The 27,422-nt window shown below is 39.3% G+C and overlaps 6 protein-coding genes across 6 annotated transcripts; 2 read left to right on the top strand and 4 right to left on the bottom strand.

The window, feature by feature from the left end:
• Positions 1-1,430: 1,430 nt before the first annotated feature.
• On the bottom strand, positions 1,431-5,372 carry PKNH_1351100 (LCCL domain-containing protein, putative; the record flags this gene model as incomplete). Its single annotated transcript, XM_002260886.1, has 1 exon — positions 1,431-5,372. One exon carries the CDS (start codon positions 5,370-5,372, stop codon positions 1,431-1,433), a length of 3,942 nt encoding a protein of 1,313 aa, XP_002260922.1.
• A 1,270-nt stretch (positions 5,373-6,642) lies between these two features.
• PKNH_1351200 (radical SAM protein, putative) lies at positions 6,643-8,341 on the bottom strand (the record flags this gene model as incomplete). Its single annotated transcript, XM_039113596.1, has 5 exons — positions 6,643-6,707; positions 6,841-6,890; positions 7,074-7,111; positions 7,226-7,287; positions 7,465-8,341. The coding sequence occupies 5 exons, from the start codon at positions 8,339-8,341 to the stop codon at positions 6,643-6,645; spliced, it is 1,092 nt and encodes a 363-aa protein (XP_038969969.1).
• Positions 8,342-12,626: 4,285 nt separating this feature from the next.
• Positions 12,627-14,034, top strand: PKNH_1351300 (glideosome associated protein with multiple membrane spans 3, putative; the record flags this gene model as incomplete). Its single annotated transcript, XM_039113597.1, has 3 exons — positions 12,627-12,943; positions 13,346-13,653; positions 13,805-14,034. The coding sequence occupies 3 exons, from the start codon at positions 12,627-12,629 to the stop codon at positions 14,032-14,034; spliced, it is 855 nt and encodes a 284-aa protein (XP_038969970.1).
• Positions 14,035-15,388: 1,354 nt separating this feature from the next.
• PKNH_1351400 (vacuolar protein sorting-associated protein 29, putative) lies at positions 15,389-15,961 on the bottom strand (the record flags this gene model as incomplete). Its single annotated transcript, XM_002260889.1, has 1 exon — positions 15,389-15,961. One exon carries the CDS (start codon positions 15,959-15,961, stop codon positions 15,389-15,391), a length of 573 nt encoding a protein of 190 aa, XP_002260925.1.
• Positions 15,962-17,087: 1,126 nt separating this feature from the next.
• PKNH_1351500 (ATP-dependent Clp protease regulatory subunit ClpC, putative) lies at positions 17,088-20,819 on the bottom strand (the record flags this gene model as incomplete). The annotated part of the gene is made up of 1 exon (XM_002260890.1): positions 17,088-20,819. The coding sequence occupies one exon, from the start codon at positions 20,817-20,819 to the stop codon at positions 17,088-17,090; it is 3,732 nt and encodes a 1,243-aa protein (XP_002260926.1).
• A 1,860-nt stretch (positions 20,820-22,679) lies between these two features.
• PKNH_1351600 (WD repeat-containing protein 65, putative) lies at positions 22,680-27,349 on the top strand (the record flags this gene model as incomplete). The annotated part of the gene is made up of 2 exons (XM_039113598.1): positions 22,680-26,330; positions 26,567-27,349. The coding sequence occupies 2 exons, from the start codon at positions 22,680-22,682 to the stop codon at positions 27,347-27,349; spliced, it is 4,434 nt and encodes a 1,477-aa protein (XP_038969971.1).
• Positions 27,350-27,422: the final 73 nt, after the last annotated feature.

The raw sequence follows: 27,422 nt of genomic DNA on the forward strand, positions 1-27,422 counted from the left end.
ATTAGGCAAAGAAGAGTGGGCGGATTCGCAAAAAAAAAAAATTGCTCTTTTCTTTTTATTTATTTATTTTTTTTTTTTCGATCCAAAGGAAAGCGCTACCCCTTGAGGAATAATTCAGTAAGTACAGCACATACAGGGGAGTGAACGTTGCAAAGGCGCATTTTTCTACCGCGTCAGTGGGATGGCAATTTAAATGTACAAGCGATGCTTTTGAAACAATTGCGCCTTTTTATTTTCCTCACTAATATGTATAGATATATATACATATATTATTTTCTTCTTCTTTTTTTTTTTTTTTTTTTTTTTTCAAAATTTTGCTATATTTTACGTAAGGGGGTTATCGTAAAATGTCACAAAAACGGTACTCAGCGACAAGTTGGCAAATTTGCGGTGATGTCTGCCGCGCACAGGTAGACCCATTTTCCGCATTTTTCTTTATGCTAAAAGGTACGATGGAAATGAGAGTGGGCCCCCGTCCTGATACATCCAATATGGACACATGGTAAGGAGCTGACGCTGACAGATGTCCGCTCAATAGTGAAAAAAAAAAAAAAAAATGTAAATATAAAATGACAAATGTTAAGCATGAAATACAAAAGTTGGACATATAAAGTGCAGGAGTTCACACGTCATTACTTTTCACCAATTGCGTAAAAAACAAGTCTCCCTGGAAAATGCAACTAGGAACAAACCACACCCCTTCATGCAAACATGTCCTTACGCGGAAAAAAAAAAAAGAACGCCCGAATTGAGCGGAAATCATTTTGTTCATTAAGCAGCCGGGAAGTGAATAGACTGATTTTTACGATCTGGTAGGTTCCTCATTTTTCCATTTTTCTGTTGAAGCCACCATGTTGCGAACACTGTCCATTTGGTCATTTTTTCTAACGTGGAAACGTTCATCCTGCTTGTGCAGAAAATTGCCGTGCGTGGTTCGTTTGTCCCTTTGTCCCTTTGTCCCTTTGTCCCTTTGTCCCTTTGTCCCTTGTTGAGGGTACCCCACGAATGTGGAAAGGTCTAGAGAAGAGAGTTCATTACAAAAGGTGCAAAATAAAAAAAAAAAAAAAAAAAAAAAAAAACAGAAAAAATACCTTTGGTGGTTTCACCGCTGAGCCGCTTCGGTTAAATAATCTGTGCCCCATTTTGTGCGTAGGTTTAGCTAAGAGGGGAAAAGAAGGGAAACGTAAGAATACCCCATAGGTAGCTCCTATATTTCGTACAAGGAAAAGAATTATTTCATAAATTTAAAATCGGCAACGAGATGGTTTGTGATGTGTAGCTTTATCTCAGCATGGCTGTATGGCAAAAGTTCTCTTCACGTCAACGTGTAGTTGCCATGAGGAATAGTATGTAGCATCCAACCACCCCTGAGGCAGAAAAGCACCTCGTGTATGTTAGACGCCATTCGTCCATGTATTCATTCTAAATTCCTACTGAGAATGGGTCGAAAATATTAAAGAGCGGCTATGCTGAGCGGATGAATGGGATTCAATTCCGTTCTGTGTAGCGCCCGTGAATTTATCCACACCTGAGCCAATAGACATATCGACGAGGCCCCCTTGATTTGATAAAGCTCCAGAATGTATGGCCGCTTTGCATAAAGTAGACGAAGGAGTGTATACATTTGTACCCCAAATTTTGCCTTCCATTTTGTCACAACCTGATGGACATATGATAGTTCGTTTTTCTCCAACAGGTAAGTTTAAAAATAAGTGTCCATTAGAAGAGCAGGAAAGAATGTTATCGTCATTTTCAGGAAAAATAGAAAAGGATCGTAATTGAGATTGTCTTTCCGCTTTTGAAACAATACCCATGTGTCCCCTGGCTGATTTATATTCAAATAACCCATTGACAATTTTTAAAATAAAAGAGTTATTTTCATCTCCATTTTTTCTCTTAGGTCTGTACACCCCGGCATGTATGGCTGCTTTGCATATGGAGGAATCTGGGGTGTAGTAGTTATTGCTTCCTTTTACAATGAAATTGGATTTGCTACAGTTATCTGAACAGTGAACCAAAAAATGGGATCCAATTTTGCTATTAAATTGGTGGGACAAAAGATCATCCTTACAGGATAGGTTGATTTGCTCTGCATTTATTTGAAGCTCCTTGTTGATGATACTTTGGGGTTTACACGGGGTCATGCATTCTCTTCCATCGACCGTTTTTCTGTTCATTCCACTTGTTTTCTTTCCTCGTTTTGTTCTTCTTATATCGTTGTAGTTGCTATCGCTACCTCCACTGAGGTAATCCAAAGAGAGAGCAGCATTTGCCAACTGCTTAATTTCGTCATCGGCTAAAACAAACTTGTACACTTCAACGAGGTGGATACTTCCGATAAAATAATCTGTCGTGCTTTGGTTTGATCTGCCAATGACTAAATCTCCATTGAGTGTAAAATCATACTTCACCTTCTCCGTGGGAAGTTTCTTTCCGTTTACGTAGAGCGTGACACTTTTGTTCGTTTTGTTAAAGGCCACTGCGAGGTGGTAAGTTTGTCCGATGACTGGCTTGAATTTGCTCTTTAACAAGTGGGGATTACAGTTCTGTTCAATTATCAATTCGTTTTCTTCGTTCACTGAAATGGAGATTCCGTCACACAAGCTGTGAGATAGTAGGGTTCTCCAGTTTCCTGCTCCACCGCTTACAGTGAAATAAATGATGAAGGTAAAGTTAGACATACTCTTAATATACTTCTCATTTGGCAAATTGATACAATTAACGAAATCGTTTTCTTTTCCGTTAAATCCTGGGGAGCCCATTGGGGGTATCCACTGGAATGTTGGTTGAGTCCCTATCACTCTTGTGGTTAATCTCCCATTTTGTCGCTGAATATGCGGGGGTGCCAGGAGTGAATATGAATGTTCTGCATGTTGATCTTCCAACCCGTCATCATCCGAAAAAGCTTTGTCTGAATTTTCTTCTGCATATTTGTGGTTACTCTTTCGTTCCTCTTGGATGATAGACCTGGTCGGGATACTGATGCTAAAACCCTTGGAGGTCCCAGCAAATTCGTGCGATTCGACATTGTTTCGCTTCGTACCGACAAAGTTGTGATGCTTGTGCGATATGATGAGGACGATGTCATCTGCGACATTGCTTGAGAGAACTCCCGCGTGTATGGCCGCTTTGCATATGGGCGAATCGAAGGTATATAAAAATGTTCCTTTGATAATTCCTATTTCTTCGTCACATTTTTCTGGACAGCTAGCTAAGAAGACCTCTCCCACTTGTGCGGCGCTGAGATCTGCTATGGAAACGATTTTATCGAAGCATGTTAATTCGATTTTTCGCGGAAAGTTCTTTTTCTCCAATGTTAAGAAATGTTTTTTAAGTCCTGGGGCTGTGCTTATATGGTGATTGTTTTGTGCATTTTCTTGGCTACCCCCTTGGAATTCTTCTTCTTCTCCTCCTTCCCCACCGGAACAGCCAAGAACGATATCCTCATCGTGGGAGCAGTAAATATCTTCGTGCGTTTCATGTGCACAATTTTGGAGAGACTTTTCATCTCCCTTGCATTTGATATTTACTGCATTTATTTTATCTGCATCATGTCCACACAGATTTTCTCCTGCGATGTTTGCACACAGGTGGTGGGAGAAGCCGTTTCCCTTTAGTCCTGTGTAGCCCAATTCTCTGCAGGCGATTTTCTCTCCTTCTTTTACCCATCCTTCTGAACACACAGAACCGAAAGAGCCATTGTAAAACATTTCTAATCTTCCAATTCCGTTGGTAGTGGGTGCTCCAGTTATATCGACTAGTCTGATCATCCCGTCGCTAAGTGATTCCTTGTTGGTCTGTTCATTTAGACATTGAATGATAACATCATCGTGGTGGTCTACACAATGGGATGAATCATCTGCATTGCAGTTAAGTAAGCTTTTTTCATTTCCAGAACATACCATGCCTGCACTACTGAACGGGTACTTATAACCTGCGCAATAATTTTGTCCATTCAGGTTGAAACACATTTCCTTAATATACACCCCGTTTGCGAATCCTAAATCTGCACAAGCCCGTTTAGCACTATCATCGGAGAAGGTGAAATTTGGTCCCTTCTTGCACACAGTTCCCCAGGTGTTGTCACTTCGTCTAATTTCTAACCTCCCCAAGGATGACAGTTTTCCAAATGCATCTACGATTCGGACGTTACTCTTCACATCATCAATGGATTCTAGACGGTATGTGTAGAAGGAGAAATTGGGTTCGTCCACTTTGGTAAGAACATCAATAGCTTCAATGTTATTTATCTTTTCCTTAACAGAATGATATTGATGTAAGTCGCTTCCAACTGTGATTATGATAGAACCTCCACTTGGAGTTAAGGACCCATCATGAATAGCAGATGTACAAATAGATGAAGAAGAAGGATGAATAGAGGAACCTTCTACCGAAGCAAATTCTGCATTTTGACAATTCTGTGGACATCTCACTTTAAATATTTGCACCTTACTTTGTAATGCATGGGGCAAATTATTCATATTGATTAAATCATTTCCCCTGATGTGACAGTCGATGTCTTTTGTTGCCCCTCCATCTACACTTTGATCTGCCCTTATATTAATCTTTACAGTTTTTTCGTAAGGATGACCAATCCAGCTCTTAACATTGAAGATGTAAAGCTTATTGTCACTCTTTATTTTGACAAAATCACAGTACCACGGATCATCCCTCTTGGCATTATTTGTCAATATAATGTCTTCTATCTTTCCCACATCTGATGCTTGAAATTTTATTTTTTTTAGCACACCAGATTGGAATCCTTCGTGTAGCACTTTGGTATTGCTTCTTCTGTTATTTCCTACCAGGACGATGTCAACGGTCCCACTTGTTCCTGCTTGGACTTCATTTCCCGTTTTTACAAATGCTGTGTACATTTTATTTCCTGAGAGGAAATAAGTGCCTTGGGGATTTTTGTCATTTAACGAAGCGGCACAATCAAAGACCCAATATTTGTAATTTTTCCAGATGGTAATTTTTTTGCATTTCCAATTTTTTTTTACTGAATTTATTTTTACGTGTACATATTCTGGACTTCCTATATCAGTTGCCACTGCAAATGTTTTGCTTAACAATCCTTGTTCTTCACTTCCGATGTTGATTTCCTTTGTTTTGAATCCATATCCGTTGGACATTACTAAGGATACATTAGCATAGAGATCTACATCGTTGGAAATTACTGGAGTTGTATGTATCATGTACTTGGCTATATTTTCCGTTTCGCTTTGACATTCTGCGTAATCTGCTTTTCCAAATTCGAATTTCACTTTACACCATTCTTTGGCATGGGTCGTCAGGGGGGCTATCTGGATCAACAACTGGATGAGCAGATGGACAACCACTAGGGTTTTCATGCATTTGGTGTTTACCATTTTGTGGAGCCAGTCGATATATCTGTTACTCTACGTTAATGTTAGACGTGGTGTCTACGTTCTATTGTGGAGACCGGTGTGAGCTCCTTCCTTTATGGGACGAATACGCACTCAAGAAGAGTGATATTTCCGCAGACAAAGAAAAAGGGGGCTCTCCACAATTGTCATGAAAAGACCTACGAGAGTTTTTTTTGATCCAATGAACATAAAGAAAAAAAAAAAAAAAAAAAAAAAAAGCACGCGCGTTAACCACTGAGAGATACGTTAGCCACGTATAGAAATAGTTAATCAAAAAAATGTACAGGTTGGGCGTGAAGAAATGATTTTGACATTTCGTCGTGTGAACATGTATGCAGTTCATTCACACGGCAATCGGCTGTACGTATATCCACGGTGTTCTATCAGATGTGGAAGAGGACGAAAAAATTCCTTACCCAATTATAGGTACGCTTGTTGACAAAGGGGCGGAAATATTTTCAACCTTTATTCTTAAGAACAAACAAGGTAAAGAGACAAATACCGCTTTGGGTAAAACAGAAGCAGTGACATACACTTTTGAATGAATCGCAAATAGTGAATTTCACTTGGAGTGATAGATAACTGCACAAAATTGTCGTGGTGGACAAAGGATACTTTAGAGGATGTGGCTTCTCTGCAGACTTGCGCTAGGTGTGAAAAGCATGGCAAACTTTACAAAAATGAAAAAGAAATGGAAGTTGTCTAGGAACATGCAAATGCACATAAATTATGCTTATGCTTAATTTATCACTTGTATAGAATGCAAAAATGGTAAAAACGAATGTCATCTCTTTGTTAGTAAATGCCTCGGGTGGTGCAAACGTGTAGTGTGTACATACATTTTTTTTTTTTTTTTTTTTTTTTTTTTTTTTTTTTTTTGAATACACTTCCTCGAAGTTCGTTGATCGTGCAGCCACAAAATGATGTGGTGAGAAGACATTGTTTCGATCTTCAGAGAAGTACAAAATGCGTAAAGAGTTATTAACGAGGAACCTCCTGATGAGGAGGCAACGGAGCTGTGGAAGTTAAACGGTGGGAATAGCTTGCCCCTATGTGTGCGAACACAAAATGGAACAAAGTAAATGCAACACAGAAGAGAAGCATAACAGTTAAAAAAAAAACAAACAACAAAGCACTAATATACACACGTCTTCGCCAAAAGGAGATACAATTGGACGAATGTACCTGAGTGAACTCTTTGTCTTGCTATTAATCTTCACAAAAAAAAAAAAAAAAAAAAAAAGCATGTAACTTATTGTGCCAATAATGGCGCATTCCGAACTCCTATTGATTCCTTCCTTATTTTGGGCTCGTAACCTGCGGAGAGTTGGTAAGGTACGCAGCATGAATCATAAAGGTGCGTCTATTCCAGTTTTTGGAGACCCCTCATGGTTTCGGTTTTGACAGAGGAGTTCACAGAACGGGTGTTTCTCCCGTGTGATCACATTACCTGCGTACAGCTGACCACATGCCGCGTCAATGGATAGTCCGAAGGAATTTCTAAAAATTGGGGCAAAAAAAAAAAAAATATAATATAATATAAAAATAAAAATAAAAATAAATGAACGAAATAAAAGAAAAGAATTTAAGGCTCCCCTGAAAAGTGCCACTTTATAGGGAGGGATTAAATGGCATTGTGACGGGAAGACAAATTGTCCCCTCCACATTTCTGCCATTTTGAACCTGTAGAAAAATGATATTCCGTGTTTCCTCAACACTTTCTGAAAATTTCCAAGGGAGTGGAAAAAAAAAAAAAAAAAAAAAAAAAAAAAGTGCTAATGAGATATAAAAAAGATTAAATGGCGTTAATATGATGAAGTGATAAATGGGATTACCTCAAACTGAAGGATTTTGTCTTCCTCGTCCACTCTGTGAAAGCTCTCTTCAACGTTCTTTGCTAAGGAAAGGTGGGGAGCACCAAGGGGTGACATACAAGTTCAAAGGATAAATGTCCAAAACAACACAAAACAGAGCAAATTCATGGAAGGGCGTACTACCATAGTATCATGAATATGGCCGCACTGTCGTTGCACCTTTATCTCATGTATAAGACTGGCACAGGCACGAATGGTACCTTTGTTGTAGGGAATTAAGCACACATTGTAGAGGTACCTGACCGCGCGTGGGCGCTGAACTATGTGATTGCAAAGTGCCTCTGCGTGGTCCTTGGAGTCGTTAACATCTTTAAGGAGGATGTAGCTAATCCATACGCGTCTGCCCGTGCGGGCTATTCTACTGTCTAGCAAATCTAAAACCTCGTGGAAAGGAAACAACTTATTGATAGGCACAAGTTTGTCTCTTTCTTCAGAAAACGGTGAATGTAAAGAGAAGGATAAATTTACTTGAGGGTGAAGATCATTTAATTTCTTAATTCCAGGAAGAAGCCCCACCGTGGAAATATTTATACGTCTACTTGATAAGGAGAAGAGGTTGACATTGTTGAAAAACTTAATGGACTCAAAAACATGTGGATTAGCTAATGGTTCTCCCATTCCCATAAAAGAAACATTTCTTACGTTTTCATTTTTAGATTGAAAATATAAAAGTTGATCTGTAATTTCATCTAATTCGAGTTGCCTTTTTATACCTATCTGACCAGTGGCACAGAATTTACATGCAAAGGAACAACCTATTTGACTTGATATGCACAAGGATTTATGAGAACCAAAATCTAGAGATGTGGCTTCTATCTTTTCTTTATCTTTACATTCAAAGAGGACTTTGTATGCCCTATCAAATTTGTACTCCTTCAAAGGTTTTATACTTAGCAGATTTTCGCTAAATATTTTTTTCATTTCTCTTCTTATATTAGTAGGAACATTTTTCATTTTACTTACACTGGTAATTTTAGCCTTGTACATATTGTCCAGTATTTGCTGCAGTCGGTATTTTGGGAAGGAGTTTCGGTCCATCATTTTGAGCAGACTCGCGTATCTCTTGGACTTCTCCATGGTTGCCAGGGATGGAGAGTGGAATATGGAGAGGCCTTGTTTCTTTGGTTGTCCTTTTCATCGGTTGCAAAGTTTCACGTAGGCTTTTATTTCCCCCTTGATGTTTTCATTCTGTTTCTTCTTCTTATGTGATACTTTGTGAGTCACCCTACGTGGTGTGTGTTCTTTTCCCTCTTTTTTTGGGAACATGAACTAGGGCAACACTTGAACCGAGGGGCTTCATGGAGGAGAAGCCCACCTGGCAACCTAAATATATTCCTTGCGCAGAGTCAACTATGGAGAGACCAGTTTATTGCCTAAAAATGTTGGTCCTACTGGCCACGCGGTAACTGTACACCCCCCGTGCATTCCTCTGAATTGGGTGTTCACTACGAAGGAGCTATTTACCCCACATAGGTGTTTCTATGAACCTTGATGCTTCCTTTGTATGAACCCTACTTTTTCCCTGAGTGAGGAATGTACATGGTAATTTAACACAATTCCTACCATAGGAGGAATGTCATAGGACCTTCCTGAACCCACTGTTATGTAACCAAATGACTGTAAGTGATACAGGCATCTACCAGTTGGGAAAAAAAAAAAAAAAAAAACTTTCCTCCTCTGCACAGAAGGAGTGTATTTCTTTTATAACACATAGAAAAGGTCTCACTTTATTTTTAACAAAATTTTTAATTGTAAAAATATCAACTGTCGTGGTTCCTTTGAAATATCTTTTAGGGAAGAGAAGTCCCGGTGGGGATGACACATTTTCGCCGAAGGAAAAACGAGTTAAGTGGCGTTGCGTTAATTTGGAAAAATGAAATTAATTCAATAAAAATGTAGCGATTATTCGCTTCCTAACCGGTTTGCGAAATAAGGCAAGAGGAATGTGAAGAAGAGTTGGCACCTTGACATGGCATGTGGCCCCCGCCTCATATTCAACATAACGCTGTATTAAAAAACAACGGAGGGGGGATTTCTCGATGAAGAAAATGTGTTCCATAGGCATACGCATTTTTGGGGAAAAAAAAAAAATTATTACGCGCTAACGGTTGTATAAATCCTACTGGAGGGACGAATGTGCAATGGTGACTGGGTGGAATTACACAAGTGCTCATGTGAATGTGAAAAAATGATTTTTCCGTCAATGTGAAAAAGTAGATCAAGCGTTTGATAAGTTATCCTTGCAGATGGGGGATATCAAAATAAAGAAGAAAAGAAAAACAAAAAAGAAAGGAAGCGATTTTCACCACCAAATCATACGCATTTAAATATATAAATGTGTGAGTATGCACATTTGATATACTTTGGAACAGGACGAAATTTCCCACGTTGTGCCACATAATATACAGAGTGGGAAGTTTTCACATTGTTGCGTTTTTTTGAACCTCATTAAGTATGTTCTCCTTGTGTGGTGAAATGCATGCTTTCCATCGGACAAGGCTGTTATTTTAAGGGGGATTAAGAGAAGGGTCATTTGGGGGGGGGAGGGGGGGGGGACCAAAGGTAGAAGATGCTACAACGTGTACGATAACATATACACGTGGTAATTATGCACAGGTGTTTTAGATTTAATTGCCATAGAGTTAGTTCCTAGGTGAGTGTAACATCCAGGGGAAATCTTCCCCCATGATAAAATATATGATCGCGTTGAGGTGCCCACCATATGACCCCCCCACACTCGAACCATCACTTTTGTGTAATGTGCAAAGGAATTAAAAATTCGCCGATGGATCTTGTGGGATGGTACAGATGTTGCTTTTCAGTTCTGCGAAATGTACACATGCGTAGTATCCCATGGGGCACGAAAATGCTACATGTTTAATGTATTTATCAGATGCAAAAGGACAACGTCGGTATGCACAAAGTGCTACGAGCATCTTGTGTGCATACTGCTTTTAGGTGCTTAGTGCCACGGATGAAGAATACTAACACGGGGAGGCTAACGGGATGAACGCATAAAATATGCCAATTTTGTTTCAGTGCGGTGGTGCTCTGCTGATGGATAGGTAGTTCTAATTTCAAAAAAAGGTTACTCAAATATTTCTGTGTTCTAGCAACACGGGGGTAAGATTCACTTTAGCGTTTTGCACGTCGATGTATTGTGACTACGCACGTATGTACATGTCAGTGTACAGGATGAGGTAGTGTGCCATACCCATCCGTGAGTCCTCAACCCTGTGTAACGATCCAACATGGTGTCCGTCTCAAGGGCGTGTACTTAAATTATCAAAAGAAAAAATTGGGGTGTAAAAAAAAAAAAAAAAAAAAAAAAAAAAAATTAACCTGAACAGATTATCAAGGGGGACATTTGCCACTTGGTCTTCATCCATCCTATCTTACGGGTTAAGTGTTGTAAAAAGTGGGACAGCGTGGGACAGAACAGAAAAAAAGGGGGTAAATAAGTTAACATGAAGAAGCAACAGGTGGGGCAAAAATGCGCTTACGTATAAATCTGTACGTGTGCACTTGGATACGCACGTGCGGAAATATATTGAACACAGCAACACGCACACGGGGGGGGGGGGAAAAAAAAAAGGAAAAGGAGGTAATAAAATGAGGCAATAAAGTGACGGAAAAAAGTAACGCAAAAGAGTGATGGAAAAAAGATTGACGGAAAAAAAATTGACGGAAAAAAGTGACGTAAAAAAAACAGAATAAAGTACCAGAACAGGAAACAGTACGCACCAATTTCGACTTTGTGATAGCCTTAGCAAAAATTTTCCATCTATTGAAACACGCAAATTATTACATTCGTTCACGAGTGTACACAATTCAGCGGGACATTATTTCTACGCATGTTTATCGTTCCGGAAATGTGTATATGTGCGTGCACGCATGGGTCAAATATGTGTACATGGGGAATGCGCACAAAAAAAAAAAAAAAAAAAAAGAGTAACACACGTGGAAACAGGAACATGTATATACATAAGTGAAGAAAAACCACTTTCCCCTTTTTTAGAAAAATTAAAATTATCACACATGTTTAATGGAATTTTTGTATCTTTATAACTTAGGAGTACGTATCGTACAGATTGCACATATATATATACATACATGTGATGACATGCAATGTTACGCTTTTTTTTTTTTTTTTTTTTTTTTTTTTTTTTTTTTTTTTTTCCTTCCCGTACTTGGAAAATAGCTGGATCTTTCACAAACTTCCGTCATTCAATTACCACCACTTTTATGTTTGTGTAACGTGAAGTTATAAAATGACTTTGTTGTTTGGTACATAATTAAAAGAGTAAGTTTTAATTATGTGCATGTAGGTTTCCATGTTTCTTTTTAGTCTTTGCTAACATATTCCGCGCACTGCGTTGTCCGCTTCGTCGTCCATTGTGTCCATCGCGTCCATTACGCCGCTCGCCCCGCGACACACTCCCTTTTCAATCACGCTAACAGTTTTAAAGGAAGGGTGTACACATGATTACCCCCAAAGGAGCGCAGTCACAGTTTTAGTGTATACAAGAACGTATTCGTGTAAACACGTGCCTCCCACGTTCCCACGTAAATGTACACATGTACTCACACGTGTGTATATATATATGTGCATACCAAATACACACTAAGTACATAGTAAGTACATACTTCCCTGTTGTCATTGTTAGTAAAAATAAAATTTGCACTTTTTAAATTTTCAAATTATTTCCGCTGCGCTGGGACGTAATTTTTTTTTTTTTTTTTTTTTTTTTTTTTGCGTGCATCCCCAAGTCATTACTGCGCTGCTTCTACATCAAAATCCCGCTTCACACCTTCGCCATTTCGCTGCATTTCACTTTTTTTTTTTTTTTTTTTTTTTTCTTTTTTCGTTTCGCAGTTCAGAGCGGTTATATCTGTGCATACACAATAAGTTTGCACGAATGATAAACACCTTTTATTTGTTAAAATAAAGGATGTACATAACATCAGGTTTATGAGTGCGAACTTTTCCGTTTCCATATTTTATACCATTGCTTCGCTATTCCGTTTATATACATATATATATATTTTTTTTTTTTTTTTTTTTTTTTGTGGCACATTTGAAAGGATTGAGAATTGAAAATTATCCGTTCGTTGAAACAGCAGCCTGTGGATTAGAAAGGAAAAACCTAAGAAAGGGGAATAAGACAAAGTAAAGTGAACGGTGAGGTAGCAGAGGCCGTATGTATCGGTTGAATACACAGACGCGCGCACAAGTGTAGACACAAGTGCAGACACAAGTGCAAGTATAATAAAAGGAGTAAGTATACGATAGCTAAATTCACCGGTGTAGACAATTTCACTGGGATCAACAACCTTGTCTAATTACACAAGCTACGTCAAGATGTGGTTCACGACCAGACAAGACGGTCTTGATGACAACTGTCACACCAATAGAGGACCATGTTTCCAGATAAGTGGGTTTTTCGGGACGACCCTTCGAATCGGATTTTTCTTGGAGTTCATTGCCCTCACCTTTCTGTTTATGGCGTATTGGTCAAGTGGGGGAAAGGGACTATTCAGTTATGACTTAAAAAATATGAAGGATGAATATCGTCTGGATCAGGCATTCAGAAACTCCATAACGCTGTGGTCAGGGGTGTACTTGATAGGGGCCATATTTATCATGTCCTTTCAGGTTCTTCTTGCGGATGATACTTGGTAAGAAGAGAGGCGAAAAGGGGAGAGAGGGGAGCGGATCTGGAGTGGGGAAATTAGTGTTAGTACCACAGGGTATATCTCCATGCGTCTTAATGGACGAAAGGGAGAAATACGAAACGAAATCATCGTCAATACGGATGCGCATGCTTGCCTTAAAAATAGGAAGAAAATAAAAAATCGTAAAATGAATTCCTCACAAGGATACTAAAAGATAAGAGCGCTGATAGAAATGACCCACTCATCTCCCAGGAGGCAGGAATTCTTGGTTCCCCGTTCACTTTTCCCTATTCACGCTCCTCCATTCACGCTCCCCCATTCACGCTTCACTTTTTCCATCGCAATAATTCTTACAATCCTGGTTCATTGCGTTTGTCTTTTTTCACCCCCAATTTTCTTCTTCAGCTGGGCAAGAGGCTATCGAGCCGGATCGAAGATTTTGCGATTGGCCTCCTTTTTAGATACCATAAGTGCAACTCTGCAGTTCATTTTTTATTTGTATATTTCCAAATTTTACACAAGGAAATGGTATGTGCATTTCAATGAGGGAGGAAGCGAATGGGTCTTTTTTATTTTTGTTAGGCTAGTCCATGCCTTTTCTTGTTTGCTATATGGTCTCGCCGCATACTTGTTGGAAGTATACCACGATGAGGGAGCCGGAGATTTGCACGCGTACATAAACGGTGTGATGTTTGCCTTTGCTGGATTGACAGGTAAGTGGGGAGGAGGCGTGTTCTGCTCATCCTTTTGAGCCCAGCGTCAGAAGTGAATGTTTGGAGTTTGCCAAATGTAAATGTGCCCTTCCCCATTTCTTAATACCTCACCTTTGTGTCCTTTCCCCCCCCTCCCCATCCCCCTTTGTAGAAATCTTCGTAATATTTTGCAACTCGGGTTGCTACTCAAACTTCCTATTGTGGTTGGCCCTGGGAGCTGTATCTCTGTGGTCTTACTATTTCGAACCGGAGGTGAACCACGTGTCCCCCGCCCTACACGAAACGGAGTTAACGAATGATGTGGAACAACAAGTCGAGAAGTTTTCTCGATACACCCCCTATCCCCAGGAGCAGAATCAAAATGCCTACTACCCTGCGTAACCCTTTGTTTGCATGTGTCAATTGTTTAAATTTTGTTTTTTTTTTTTAAAAATATCTGTCTATATGTGTGTTCACGTTACAAGTTGCCGTGCCCCTGGATCAAGCGCTGACGGATCCATATGCTATATACCAAGCGCCACGCACAAAGCGCTAAGCGCCAAAGCCTAAAATGTATTAAATCCAAACGAAAACAAGCAAAGAACATAACGACATAGTTAATACATTGCACGCAAATAATCCCGCGTAGTCTCTGATTCCACCATTTAATTTATTTTTTCATCAAAAACTCTTTATTTGTTAATATGTGCTCACACGTATACATGCACATATATGGACATTTTCAAGACAAGCAAGTGGGAAAATCCCCCTCCTCCCCCCGAGAGGAAAACACGGTATCCATTGTAGAGATTGTTACATAAATTTAAATGCCCAACGTTTGGAAGTTGCTTTCACCATGCCGACGCAATGTTTGACGTTGCAAATGGGGGAGTGTATGTTTTTATCTATCTCTTTTAAGAACGCGATAGAAGGAAGACACACCTGACGTGTGTAAAGAAAAAAAAAAAAAAAATGAACCAAAAAATTCGGGTTCTATTTTTACGTGATAGTGTATTTGCTGCAAATGGGTAATAAAGACCACTGTGGGGATGGCGCTGCGCCCCTACTTTCATGATTCACTGATCAAATCATTTTTTCTTCTGTATTATGCTGTGATTTGGTTTACACTAAATTTACAAAAGATCGGAAGGTCCACGTGGTTCTAAAGAGAATCATAATGGCAACCAAACTAATGGTTGAAAGGAACTTTCTGTGGACCCACTCTCCATGTGTTAAACCTATTGACGGGGGGAGAGGGTTAACAAACAGATAGAGCACTTCTTAGGTGAAGTAAAAATGTTAAGGTTCGGTTTGCACATTTTCATTGCGGCAGTTTCCAAGTACTACCTCTCTGTGTATCATGTGCTACACTTAACAAACGGTTTGCCCAAGGCATTCGTAGATATTAGAAAAAAAAAAAAAAAAAAAAAAAAAAAAAAGTGATTAAGGCACAATAACACTAAGGTAGTTCCATATCTATGTCATAATTTGTTCCTAGCAAGTGCTCGACAAGGTCCTGTTAGCTAAACCAATGGAGAAAGAGAAAAAAATATATATTTACCCTCTTAGGTATGGCTTTTTAAAAAGGGGACTGAATTCAGAGGTGTAGAATGTATAACTTCTGGTGCTTGGAGAAAAGTGCGTTGGAGAATTTACAAAATGAACTAATAAAGAATATCACCATGGAGTAACAGCCTAGTTAATAGCTCCAAGTGTGTGTGGGGAGTGTATCATCCCAATTCCTCTTAATGACTAGTCACTTTTGAAGCTCACTCATCTCGACATTCGTTTTCCCATTTTTCTCCTCATACACATAAACAACGATGGAGCTTTTTGCCACAGCCATTAATATGAAGCTTGGGGTGGGCTGAGAAAGCCATGGTTGAAAGGCTCCAGTTGCTGACCCGGGGTTAATAAAATATTTGCCTTCATAACGGACAATAGAATTTTTATGTGTGTGTCCTGAAATGACTATGTCACTGTCATACTTCTTTTGCCATTGTAAGAGTGCATTCGTATCCCCCCAAGGAATAATTTGGTGGCCATGGATTAGTGAAATTTTAAAATCCCCAATAGTGAGAGAAGTATCTTCAGGGAAATCATACTCATCGTCCATGTCTCCTTTGGTTATGTGAACCGAATCCGCAATATTTTTTAGGAGTTCCAAATTTTCACGACAGCCAACATTTCCTGTACATAACACATGTTTTATTTTGTCTGTTTTAAGGAGATCCTTGAAGCAGTCGGGGAGTCCTAAGTTTCTCATGGGGGAATGGAAATCTCCGATAAGCAAAACAAGTTCGCCTATGTCTTCCAGCTTTCCGCTCATGTTGGTATGGGAGTATATGTGTTTGTGGGTATAAGTGTTGTGGGTATATGTGTTTGTGGGTATATGTGTTTGTGTGTATATGTGTTTGTGGGTATATGTTTCTTTGTGTGTATATGTTTCTTTGTGGGTATATGTTTTTTTGTGTGTATATGTTTTTTTGTGGGGGGTGTAGTTCTGTGAGGAGAGGCTACGTATGCGCACGCAGGAGTTGGCACGGGGGTTATACTCAGTTTGGAATTATCAGTGATGGACATGGCAGAGGGAGCTCATGGAAAAGGGATCTCTTGTCAACGTAATCACGTGAAAACGCGAATACTTCTGTTTTATGAAGGAACGCCCCCTCGAGCTCATTCGGGATCCAAATTTTCGTATTTACTCAAAATGTGCCTTGCGCTTCCACAGGTTCTATATAAGGGGTAGCGACAGAAATGAAGAGGATATGACTAACATGCGCACATGGATGTCCTCAGGCATATTCGTATATTTGTATTTCCCCCCTTCTCCTTTGATAATTTAATAGTTTTAGGGAGAATATGCAAAGGTTACCGCAGTTTCTCCTGTTTGCCCCCTCAGGCTGCGAAAAATGTACCAAGGGGGTTAAGAACCATAAGGCATTTGCTCACGACATGGTTAAGAAGATTAAAATTTTAAAACCGTGTTCGGTTCCTTTCGAGCATTTCTTTGTTCGGAAGGGAATGGATTTGCAACTTTTGTATGCTCACCAAGAGTGGTGTGTAGTAGCTAGTCAAAATTAAAAAAAAAAAAAAAAAAAAAAAAAAAAAAAAAAAAAAAAAATTCGCGAATGATGCTTACCAATTTAAAAAAAAAAAAAAAAAAAAAAAAAAAAGGAAAGGAAAGAAATGATAAAAGCTCTGATGGCAGAAGTACCTATCCAGGGGAATGATAAAAATTAGGCTTCACATTATTTGCAAGTGCATGTGTGTGCAGATGACAGTGAAGCGGCTTGATGTGCACATACGACCAATGGAAGAGTTGCACGGTGAACAACTGGCAACTCGTCGCATGTAGAGGAACAAATAGAGTGAACTAATTCCCCACCCGACCTTCTCCACACCTCTACTGGGACAGGAGATTATAAAAAGCGAGCGAACACGGGTAGAGCGTTTTACAACACAAGCTGATCTACGGACGCCTTCAAAAGCTGCACATTAATTTTGTTACCGTTGGACAGAGAAACATGAATAGAATCATTTGGTTCGCACAAATTAGATATTAAAAAAGAAGCAATGGGATCTTCAATATATTTATACAGTGCCCTTCTAATAGATCTGGCACCAAAATTCATGTCGTAAATATTATTTTCGTCACTACAAATATATTTAATAACATCTTGTTCGATAATTAAATTGAGATTTTTTCTTTTTTTAATTCTTTTTTTTAAATCTTCAATCATATTTTGGAAAATATTCACCACATCTCTTTTGAGAAATTGACGGAAAATAATTTTCTCGTCTATCCTGTTTAGGAATTCTGGAAGAAATTTTTTCTTCAGTTCTTCTTCTATTTCTGGTTGTAACTCTTCGTACCATTCGTTGGTTCGTAATTTTTCTTCAAAAAGTTCGTAGCTACTTGGTTGTTGTGTGGGGGGGTTCTCTACTTCGTGGTCTCTTTTGTGATTTATTTGCACGTCGGTCGCACTGTTGTTGCTTAATCCGGTTGGATGTTCTACCACTGAGTTACCTACACTGTTAACTCCTTGAGGGAGTTGCCCCTTGTGGAGGGAAGAACCATCTGTCTCTTCCTTGTTTTTCTTTTTATTAAGGTAATACTTAAAGCCCAGATTTGCGTAATTTTTATTGTAGAGCTTGAAATAATCTGTAATAATATCGGAACCTACATTGGTTGTCATGAAGATAAAGGTATTTTTAAAGGACACTTTATTTCCTTTCGAATCTGTTAGCATTCCATTGTCCAATATTTGCAACAAAACATGTAGAACTTCACTGTGTGCCTTTTCAATTTCATCAAAAAGAATGATAGAAAATGGTTTTTTCTTTACACTTTCAGTTAGTTCTCCTCCTTCCTTATAACCTATATACCCTGGATAGCTACCGAACAGTTTGCTTACTGAATGTTTGTCTATATATTCACTCATGTTGATAACGATTAGGTTGTCTTCATTGAATAAATATTTGGATATCACTTGAGCGCACAGAGTTTTTCCAACTCCTGATGACCCACATAGTAGCAAGGTGCCAATGGGTTTATTTGGATCCTTAATGTTCGTTATGGCTTTGAACAGATATCTTGATAAAATATCTATTACTTTTTCTTGTCCTATTATAATTTTATTCAATTTTTCCTTAAGTTTTATAATTTTTTCTTCCTCCTTCTTGTTCTTTTTTATGTATGATATGGAGGATTTCTTACTCACAATATTTTCGATCACATCTGACGTGACGTACTTCATGTGCATATTCTCGAGATAATTCTCTGCTTCGACATTTCTGTCCTCGTGGACGAAGGCGGGTTGGTTGTCATCAGTGCGTAGCTTCCCAGGTGGATGATCATCGCTACTGGTTTCCGTGGCGTTCACCTGGTGACTAATCATCTGTTCTCCATTGGTCAGGTTTCCATTTGCGAGGTCGCCATTGGCCGATTCCGCATTCCGCGGTTCTGCATCTGCCCTGCGACCACGCTCATCGCGCAGCCTTTGCCGCATGAACATTTCATACTTGATCTTCTGGTACGCGCCGGCCTCGTCCAAAATGTCGATGGCTTTGTCGGGGAAATTAGCCGTAGGCAGATAATCCTCCGTGAGCATAACGATTGATTTAAGGGCATCGTTCGTGTAATAAATATTGTGGTACTTTTCATAATTGTATTTAATTTTCTTCAATAAGAGGAGAGTCTCCTTGGCGCTGAATGGCTTCACAGGGACGCAATTAAATCGTCTCCTTAGTGCTTTATCCGCTTCGATATATTTTGTGTATTCCTGAAATGTCGTGGTGCCAATGCATTGTAAATTATCTGATGAAAGAAAAGGTTTCAACAAATTGGACGCGTCTAACGATCCCTCTCCACTTCCTGCACCTACAATAACATGAATTTCATCAATAAAAAGAATATTTTTTTTTTTCTTGTTCATATTGCTTAGGAGGTGTTTCATCTTTTCTTCGAACTCTCCTCTGTACTTGGTCCCTGCTACGATGTTACCAACATTGAGTTGATAAATTCGACAGTTGCGCAAATGGTATGGCACTTTATCTTTCAATATTAAATAGGACAAATGTTCGACGATGGCTGTTTTTCCGACTCCACTTTCTCCAATCAGTAATGGATTGGATTTTTTTCTCCTTCCTAATATTTCTATTATTCTTTTAATTTCTTTTTTTCTTCCAAAGAAATGTTCATCCCCTTTTTCGTACGCTGCATGTACCATATCTGTTAGACAATCTTTCACATAAGAGGAGCCAAATAATTTGTTGTTTGAGGGGAAGCTATTTTCTTCGTAATTTTTGAATTCCCTCGTTTGGTTCAGGTAGTCATTATTTAGGTTGTTCATAAAGTTGTGATTTGATTGTTCGTTGTTCACGTTGCGCATTCGTTGGTTGTCATCTCTGTTTTCGATCGCTTCCATGAGGGAGCCATTTTCTTCACGTCTATCTGCCTGATTAGAACTCTGGTCGTCATCTCGCTGATCGCTATGGCTTGTTCTCCCAGTGGGGGGCGCAAAGGAATTCTCTTCATCATAACCAATTAGCTCTCTCTTCAAATCGTTGACGCTTATGTTGAGCTCACTGAGATATTTTAAGAATTCGCAATTCTCATTTTCCTGTGCCATGTTGATGAGGGCTATGAGTATGTCAGTCACGTTCACGAACATTTTTTTTTTCCTCCTTGCTTCTAGCACCGCGTTGTGAAGAGCTCGTTTGCAGTTTTCGGAAAATTTTATGTCGGCCTTTTCGTCGGGTAGTTCATTTGGCAGACCGTTTGGAAGGTCTCTTGGCAATTGACGGGACAACTCCTTTGACAGATCGCTTGATAATTCGTCGGGCAACTGGTCTCCGTTCTCCGGATCCAGAAGGGGCGGTCCATCAGGGGCATCCTCCAGATCGCCCGAGTGATTTCCCAAAACTCGCTTCGCAGCGTCATGGATGAGGTTCCTAGTTGTCTCATCCCTTTCGTCTGACCCCTCCACAGAGTTGTCGGAATCGTAGACCTCCCTGGAAATATCACTCTGCCCCTTGTCTATATTTTTCAGTTGATTTATTTTGTCCTCTATGTCTTGGATGTGTTTGTTGATGAAGGTATTCATAAGTTTGTGTTCTCCATCTTGGTCGTTCGACTGATACGTTCTTTCTCCTTCTACAACATCATTGCTTCGCCCATCGGCGTGATGCTGATTTGTTGGTGTCTCCTGAATTTCAATCCCTGCTTGTCGAGGGATATCCCCCCCTGGGGATCCATTTTGTTCGTCTTGTTTCGTTTGAAGGCTCGTTTCCCCCCCTTTTTTATTAATTTCCTTATTTAACTTTTCCAAAAAGGTCGTTAGGGATATATTGAAAAAGTTTAGAATATGTTTTACTAGGTTAGAGTCAATCCTGATGATGGCAATTAGGAGATGCTTTAGTAGGATTTCCTTTTCGTTGTTATTTTTGGCCACTTCTCTGGCCATAATAAGTGCCCTTATACATTTTTCATCATATTCGTCAAATAGGGATACAAATAACTTGTTATTTCTGGGCTTGATTTTCCTGCAGACTCTTCGTAGATTGAGTGTTTTGCATCTGTTCAGTTGGTACGTGCTCTTTAGGAAGTTCAGCTGGGTTCTTGTATGTATGGTTACCACAAGTTTGAGCGTGACCATGCAGAGCAGGAGGTAAAGCGCGTTCATTTCCTGTTTGGCTGTTGATTCGAGGTGAGTGGCCACATGCGTGTTCTCAAGGGGAAGAGTTGTGCACTTGGGGGGGGGAGCATCTCACTTTATGTCTCCACTTTCTTGCTTAACAATTCCAAGTACCTGGCTTTACCCCAAAAAGAATTCCATTCATCAGATGGGACCCAACATTCCCGTAAGTGGCGAATGTTGGCTCTCCTTTGGTTAACAATTCTGCCGCGCACACCTTGGGTCGGTGAATAGAAGCCCCCAAGTTTGGAGATTCGTGAAGGTGGGGTTTCACAACTACACAACATTACATTGTTTTGTTTTTCAAATTCTTTCTTTTCTCCTTTTGACGTATTTTTCTTATTTTTATTTAGTTATTATTTTATTTTTTTTTATTTTTTTTTATCTCCTTTCTTTGGCTAGTTCCACAATTTTGCCCATTAAAAAAAGAGCTATCCTTTTAAAGTGAAAATCGGGGGAAGTACAAAGGCAGGTTGTTACATTTGCGACAATTTGGTGGTCACGGCCCGAGAAGGTTCATCTGGAAAAACGTAACCTCGTAAGGCTTCACCCCAAAGGTGCTTGATAACCGACCTGGTGAAGGCGCATTTGTTCTTCCAATTGGTAACTACAACGAGTGCGGAGAGAAAAAAAAAAAAAAAAAAAAAAAAAAAAACCTTTTTATGCAAGCCAATAAAGGGAACATACTTAAAAAGTTTATTTCACGTAGCACCCTTAGTGCAAATGTGACGGATTTTACAAGCTACATAACAACAAAAGGTGAGAGGATCTGGGGCGAAGAGGGAAAAGGCTATCTGAAGCCTTGACTGGACCCAACCAGATGAGACGAAGCGTTCTCCAAAGAAGCCATTATCTAGACATTACAAAGGAAAGTAATCAGAAAAAGGAATGACTAATTGTTATATTTCCTATCGCCCTTTTGGATATACCAACCATTGTGTGTGAGAATAATTTCCGTTTCTTTTCTCTACTTTGCCGTAAGAGCGTGAACCCATGCAAGTGCCATAAACGCCAAAAGTATAGATGGACGAACAAATGTGTGGTTCCATCTCCCATGCGAGATTCATTACTCATCACTGTTTTGATATGTTTGTCCAGTTTTGCGCGCTGAGCAATAGGGAAGCCATATAGATACAAATTGCATTCGTGCCAAGTGAGGAAAGAGTGTAAAATGGAAATGTAAACATAACTTCGAAAGGGACCTAATGCGAGGTTAAGCGAAATGGAATACCCACTCAGTGCGCACAGTTAGCGGAAAATGGGGGGAAAAAAAAAAAAAAAAAAAAAAAGCGAACCAATGTGTGTGTGAAATGCGTATTTCAAGTGTGTTTCGCGAAGTAGACCCTTTTAATAGGGGACTCTCCCATATAGTTACGAAATTAGAATAAGGGGGATAATGCGCATATTGTGAGAAGGGCTCATAAGAGAAAAGTTAAAAAGGAATAGGTGCGTCTATTCTTATAGGCGATTCTGCTTCATTGCTTTCGAGTGGTCCGGAGCTGTCATTTTGGTGAATGGGTAGTAGACACATAAACGGGAGGTGAATCCGAAAAAAAAAAAAAAAAAAAAAAAATGGGAGAGGGGAGGGGAAAGGACGATGGATATCATATAAAAAGTAGTGTAAATTAAAGAAAAAGTAAAACAGAATGGAATGATTTCCCAAATGTATATACAATCAACTTATGTGTATTTTTTTTTTTTTTTTTTTTTTTTTTTTTTTTTTTGTTTCGGATGTTCCTCTCCGCAATTGTCGGTCAGGACGAAAAAGGGATTGTCGCACATGCCGTCTCACAGTGGCTGTACAAACCAAGTTTGAAAAAAATTTAAAGAGGGGAGTGCTTGGCCAAAATGTATGCCTTCGAAAAAAAAGAAGAAACCTATTTCACCAAAGCTATCTATGCATACGGGATAAACAGGAACATAAAGAATCCATTTTATTTTCTAGAGGATAATTGCTTTTTCTACTGCATAGGAACCAATGGAGTCATCCACTCACTTTCAGAAAAAAAACAAAAGTTTCTACTTAGCGATGAAAGCAGTTACGGGATTGTATGTCTGGGGATAAGCAATGATAGAAAGCTCCTAGTGTTAGGGGAGAGGTCCATTAGGAAACCTTTCCTCTCCATATACACCAAGAATTCTAAACTGGTCAAACGGTTAACCTTAGAAATTGCAGACAATGAGTGCAAAATTATGAACGTTTCATTTTCATCAAAAAATAAATATGTGTATTGCTTAACGAATGGAAGTACCAAGAGCCTTTTCTTCTGCTACGACTGGCTACAGGAAAAGTTAATGTTTTGCAAGATTTTTTCTCCCTCCCTTTTTTCCGATTATTGTGAAATTTGCCTGAATACTCAAAATTCGTCCTACATTGCACTGCTCTCGGTGAGCGCTGTGAACAATAGTGGTGTTGGCCAAGTGACTGCAAATTTGACGGAAAATTCAACTGCCAATGGGGTTGGACATTCAACTACCGGCGGAACTGTCAATGGAACTATCGATTACGCCACCCGTGGAGAGAGCCATAAGAATACTATCCAGGAGAGTAGCCATATCGAGGAAGGACAAAAGGCGGAGGGGGAAACGCCCCCAATGGGGACACCCACCCTGCGACACGTATTCCTGTACCACAACGTCGAAAGAAACTTAGTAGAAATAAAAATAAAAAATAAAAAACTCGATAAAATCGATCGTAATTTCACCAACTGTTGTTGGCTAAGTGATGGCGTTCTACTGCTAACGAACAAAAATAATCACCTCATATTTTACGATGTTAAGAAGGAGAAAGTGAAAATATGCAACAAGCATTTGAGTAGGCTGGAGGTTGTAAAGGTAGCTTGTCTTTCGAGGGGTTTTCTCCTCTTCGATTATGAGAGTGTGCATATTTATGAGAGATCCCCAGATCTGAGTACCAACATGTGCTACGTATCGAACTATTCCGTACCATTCAACTTCTCTGTTTTGATGAATGGCTACTGCTTGGTTTCCCCGTGTGAGAAATTTTTGTATTTCTTGGCGCATGATGGGAACTTGAAGAAGTTCGACATGTGGCGGGGGAGATGCAGTGGGAGCAGGGGCGAAGAGAGGGGCAAATGGGACAACGGGTTGCATGCAGAACATGCCATCGTAGATGTGGGTCGCTCACCGATAAGTGATGACACATTACGTACAGGGGATGACACATTACGTACAGGGGATGACACATTACCTATAGGGGGTGACACATTACCTACAGGGGGTGACACATTACCTATAGGGGATGAGCACTCCCCGCTTGACATGGGTAGCCACCCGCCCTTCAAGCACTACGAAAAGCATGTCGAGACAGTACTGGAGGATGTGAGTCCCGCGAAGATAAACGACTTCGACGTGTGCATGAAACCCCCTCTAATCATCCTATGCTACGATGACAATGTGATAAAAATAATTAACTACAAGAAGAAAGAAGTAGTGATGTCCAACTCTTTTAATAATGAACCGTTGCACTTGTCTATTCACTGTTCAGGTCATTTACTTCTTGTAGCCTTTACAGACAAACTGAGATTGTTCCACATCCTGTATAATAAGCTAAAAATAAAAAAAGAATTTTTTTTAAAAAATTGTTCATGTTGCAAATTTTCCAACGGAGGAAGTTTCATGGCTGTCTCCAAAATTTCTACAATTTATATATACAAAACATACACATACGAACTGTTGTATGTTTTAAAGAGTCACGTTAATTATATTACCGACTTGGTGTGGAATTGCAACGACTTCTCGATTTTCTCCATCGGGAAGGATGGCTACCTATTTGAATACTCCCTATACAATAATGGAAACAAGAACATGGAAGTGATGCAGAAGGATAAAAAATTTTTAAGTATAGATTTAGAAATTTTAAACGAGAAAAATAAGAAAAAAGAAACAAAGAAAGAGAATAATGATAATAGTCCGAATCAAGGGAAATATGGAAATGAATATAAAAGTTTTAACAACGTTCGAACAAATGAAATGAAAAATGTTTTCGTTTCTTGTGATGATAAAACTATAAAACAATTTTGTAATAGTAAGGTGGAGTGTGTCCTTGAGTCAGAATATGTTATAGATAAAATATTACTTTATAAAAATAAATTTCTCATCGCCTCATTTTATAATGGTTTTTATTGCAGAATACGATTTTATCTTCTTCCTCTTTGTGGGTTATTTTTGGAAATTCCTTGCCACATTTTGAACTGTGTTAATTTGAAACTAGATGCAAGTGGGGAATTACTTTTTAGCTGTTCAAGGGATGGCTCTATATACATTTTCTCGATAGAAAAAATGGATTCTTTTTTTTTGTCTGAAAATAATTCTTCCTCCGTAGGGGAGGTTACAAACCCTGCACAGGTTGGAAATATGGCTACGGAATACATGCATGATGATAAGAACGATGAGGACAATTCGAAGAAGGGGCAACACGTAAGGAGTGCCAATGACACAACTGGTGTGTACAGCGAAGAGTTATTGTCTAAGGGGAAATTGCCCACCGCAAGGGACGATCCGAAAGGACTTGAAGGCTCTTCCAACGAGGTTCTCCCCTATAAAGGAGCTACCACCGAGGAGAAGAAATTAGTTCTGTCAGACTTGAGCGCAGAAATGGGTGAGAACCAAGGGGAGGGTGATAACAAAAGCGGTCACGGTTTACATGTACCAAAGAAGAAGAGTAAAATGAAAAATAACTTCCTCATGTACGATCTGGAAAACCAAACGAACTATGTGCTGAAGGAGGAAGAAAAAGAGAGCGACGATATCCTGATTGACTTTTACTATGTACAAAAAAAAAATAAAGAATTTTTGGAATTACAAAAGAAAATTACAAATTTGAAAAACCAAATGGAACTGGAAATGAAAAATAGGGAATCGATTCACAAGTCGGAGATGAACAAACTAGATAAACAAAAAAATGTAGAAATAAAAAATCTTCTAAAGATAAATAAAAACATCATCAAGGAGAAGGAGAACGTGGAGGAGATGTGTAAGAAATCCCTCTACGAGTTGGAGGAAAAGCACACTTACTTTGTGAATCAGCTAAATGCACAATTTTATTTAACGAACAAAATATGTGAGGAAAAATTTTTGAAAATTCAGGAGGAGTTTAATTTATATAAGAAGAAATCGACAGAGGAACTCCTTGACCTGCAAAAGGAGCACCAAATGAAGGTAACACAATTGACAGCGCAGAAGCATGAGGAAGTGAAAAAAAAAAATGAACTCATAGAAAACCTGAAGGACAAGTACGAAAATCTGCAGAACGAAAAAGAAGAATATATAAGAAAGATCGAGGAAGACGTGGATGAGGAGATTCTTCTCATATCTCAGAAGTACGAGGAGCAGATTGGTCAGCTCAAAAAGGACAAGTATGACTGGTTTGGTAAATTCAAACTCTATGAGCACATAGAGGGAGAGCTAAAGGAGAGCATTCAGGTGGAGAAGGAGAAGTTCGTCAAGAACAACATCACTGCGAAGCGGCTACAGGAGGTGAGTTGCGTGTAAAGAGGGGTGAACTGCCTGTGCAGGGTGCATTACCATGTCTTCGTATTGCAACCGCTTGTCGTATGTACGGTAGTTGCTTCATATTGCAACCGCTTGGCGTATGTACGGTAGTTGCTTCATATTGCAACCGCTTGTCGTATGTACGGTAGTTGCTTCGCATTGCAACCACTTGGTGTTTATAGCGCTTTTTCGATACTCACTTCCGGTCCCCACCCACGCAGAGCATTGACCACCTGAAGGACGAAGTGACAACGTTGAAAGACAACCTCGCGGAGAAGGACGAGGAAATCGAGTGCATGAACAAAAACATATCCAATTTGAACAAAAAAAATGAAGAACTGGAAAAGCTTAAAATTGTCCTTTCGCAAAAAATAAAAGATTTAGAGTCGAATTTAGCCCCCAAAAATTCAGAAATAAAAATTATGAGAGAAAAAATTGAAGAAATGTCAAAGTGCTTTGAAAACAATCACAAAAAAACAGTAAACTTGCAGATAGAAATTAATGAATACAAAATGAAGATAAAATCTTTGCATGACGATTTGCTATGTAATAATAAAACAATTGGAAACTATGAAAAAATTTTGAAAAATTTACAGGAACATATTAAAGAGTGCTATTTGCACCTTCATGATAAGAAAATATTTAACGCGTCCTTCCTGAACTTGTATAATAAGTTCCATAAAGTGAACGACGTGAAAAACTACGATACGAAAAATGTGTTTTCGGAATACCTTCGCCAGAAGGAGCATCTTGAAAATATGATAGACGTGTTGAAGGAGAAATTGCAGAAGGAATCGGAGGCGTTCCGCACAGAGAAAATCAAAATGATGAACGAGAATTCGCTCCTTCTGAAGGAGATTAACGATTTGAAGGTGGACTTGAATTTTCTCAAGGCGGAATGCCACGACGCCAAACTGGTAAATCGCAAGATCCAGTTTCTGCGCAAGTACAAGAAGAAGGGGGGGGTGGAGAGTGCGCCGAAACAAATTTCCCCGGAGGGGTAAGTATGGTATGTGTAAACCCATCGGACATGTATCCACGAAATGTTTGCACCTTCACGTTGTGCGCTCCGATGGC

Source organism: Plasmodium knowlesi, assembly GCF_000006355.2.
Source record: "Plasmodium knowlesi strain H genome assembly, chromosome: 13".
In the NCBI taxonomy this organism is placed as follows: Eukaryota; Apicomplexa; class Aconoidasida; order Haemosporida; family Plasmodiidae; genus Plasmodium; species Plasmodium knowlesi.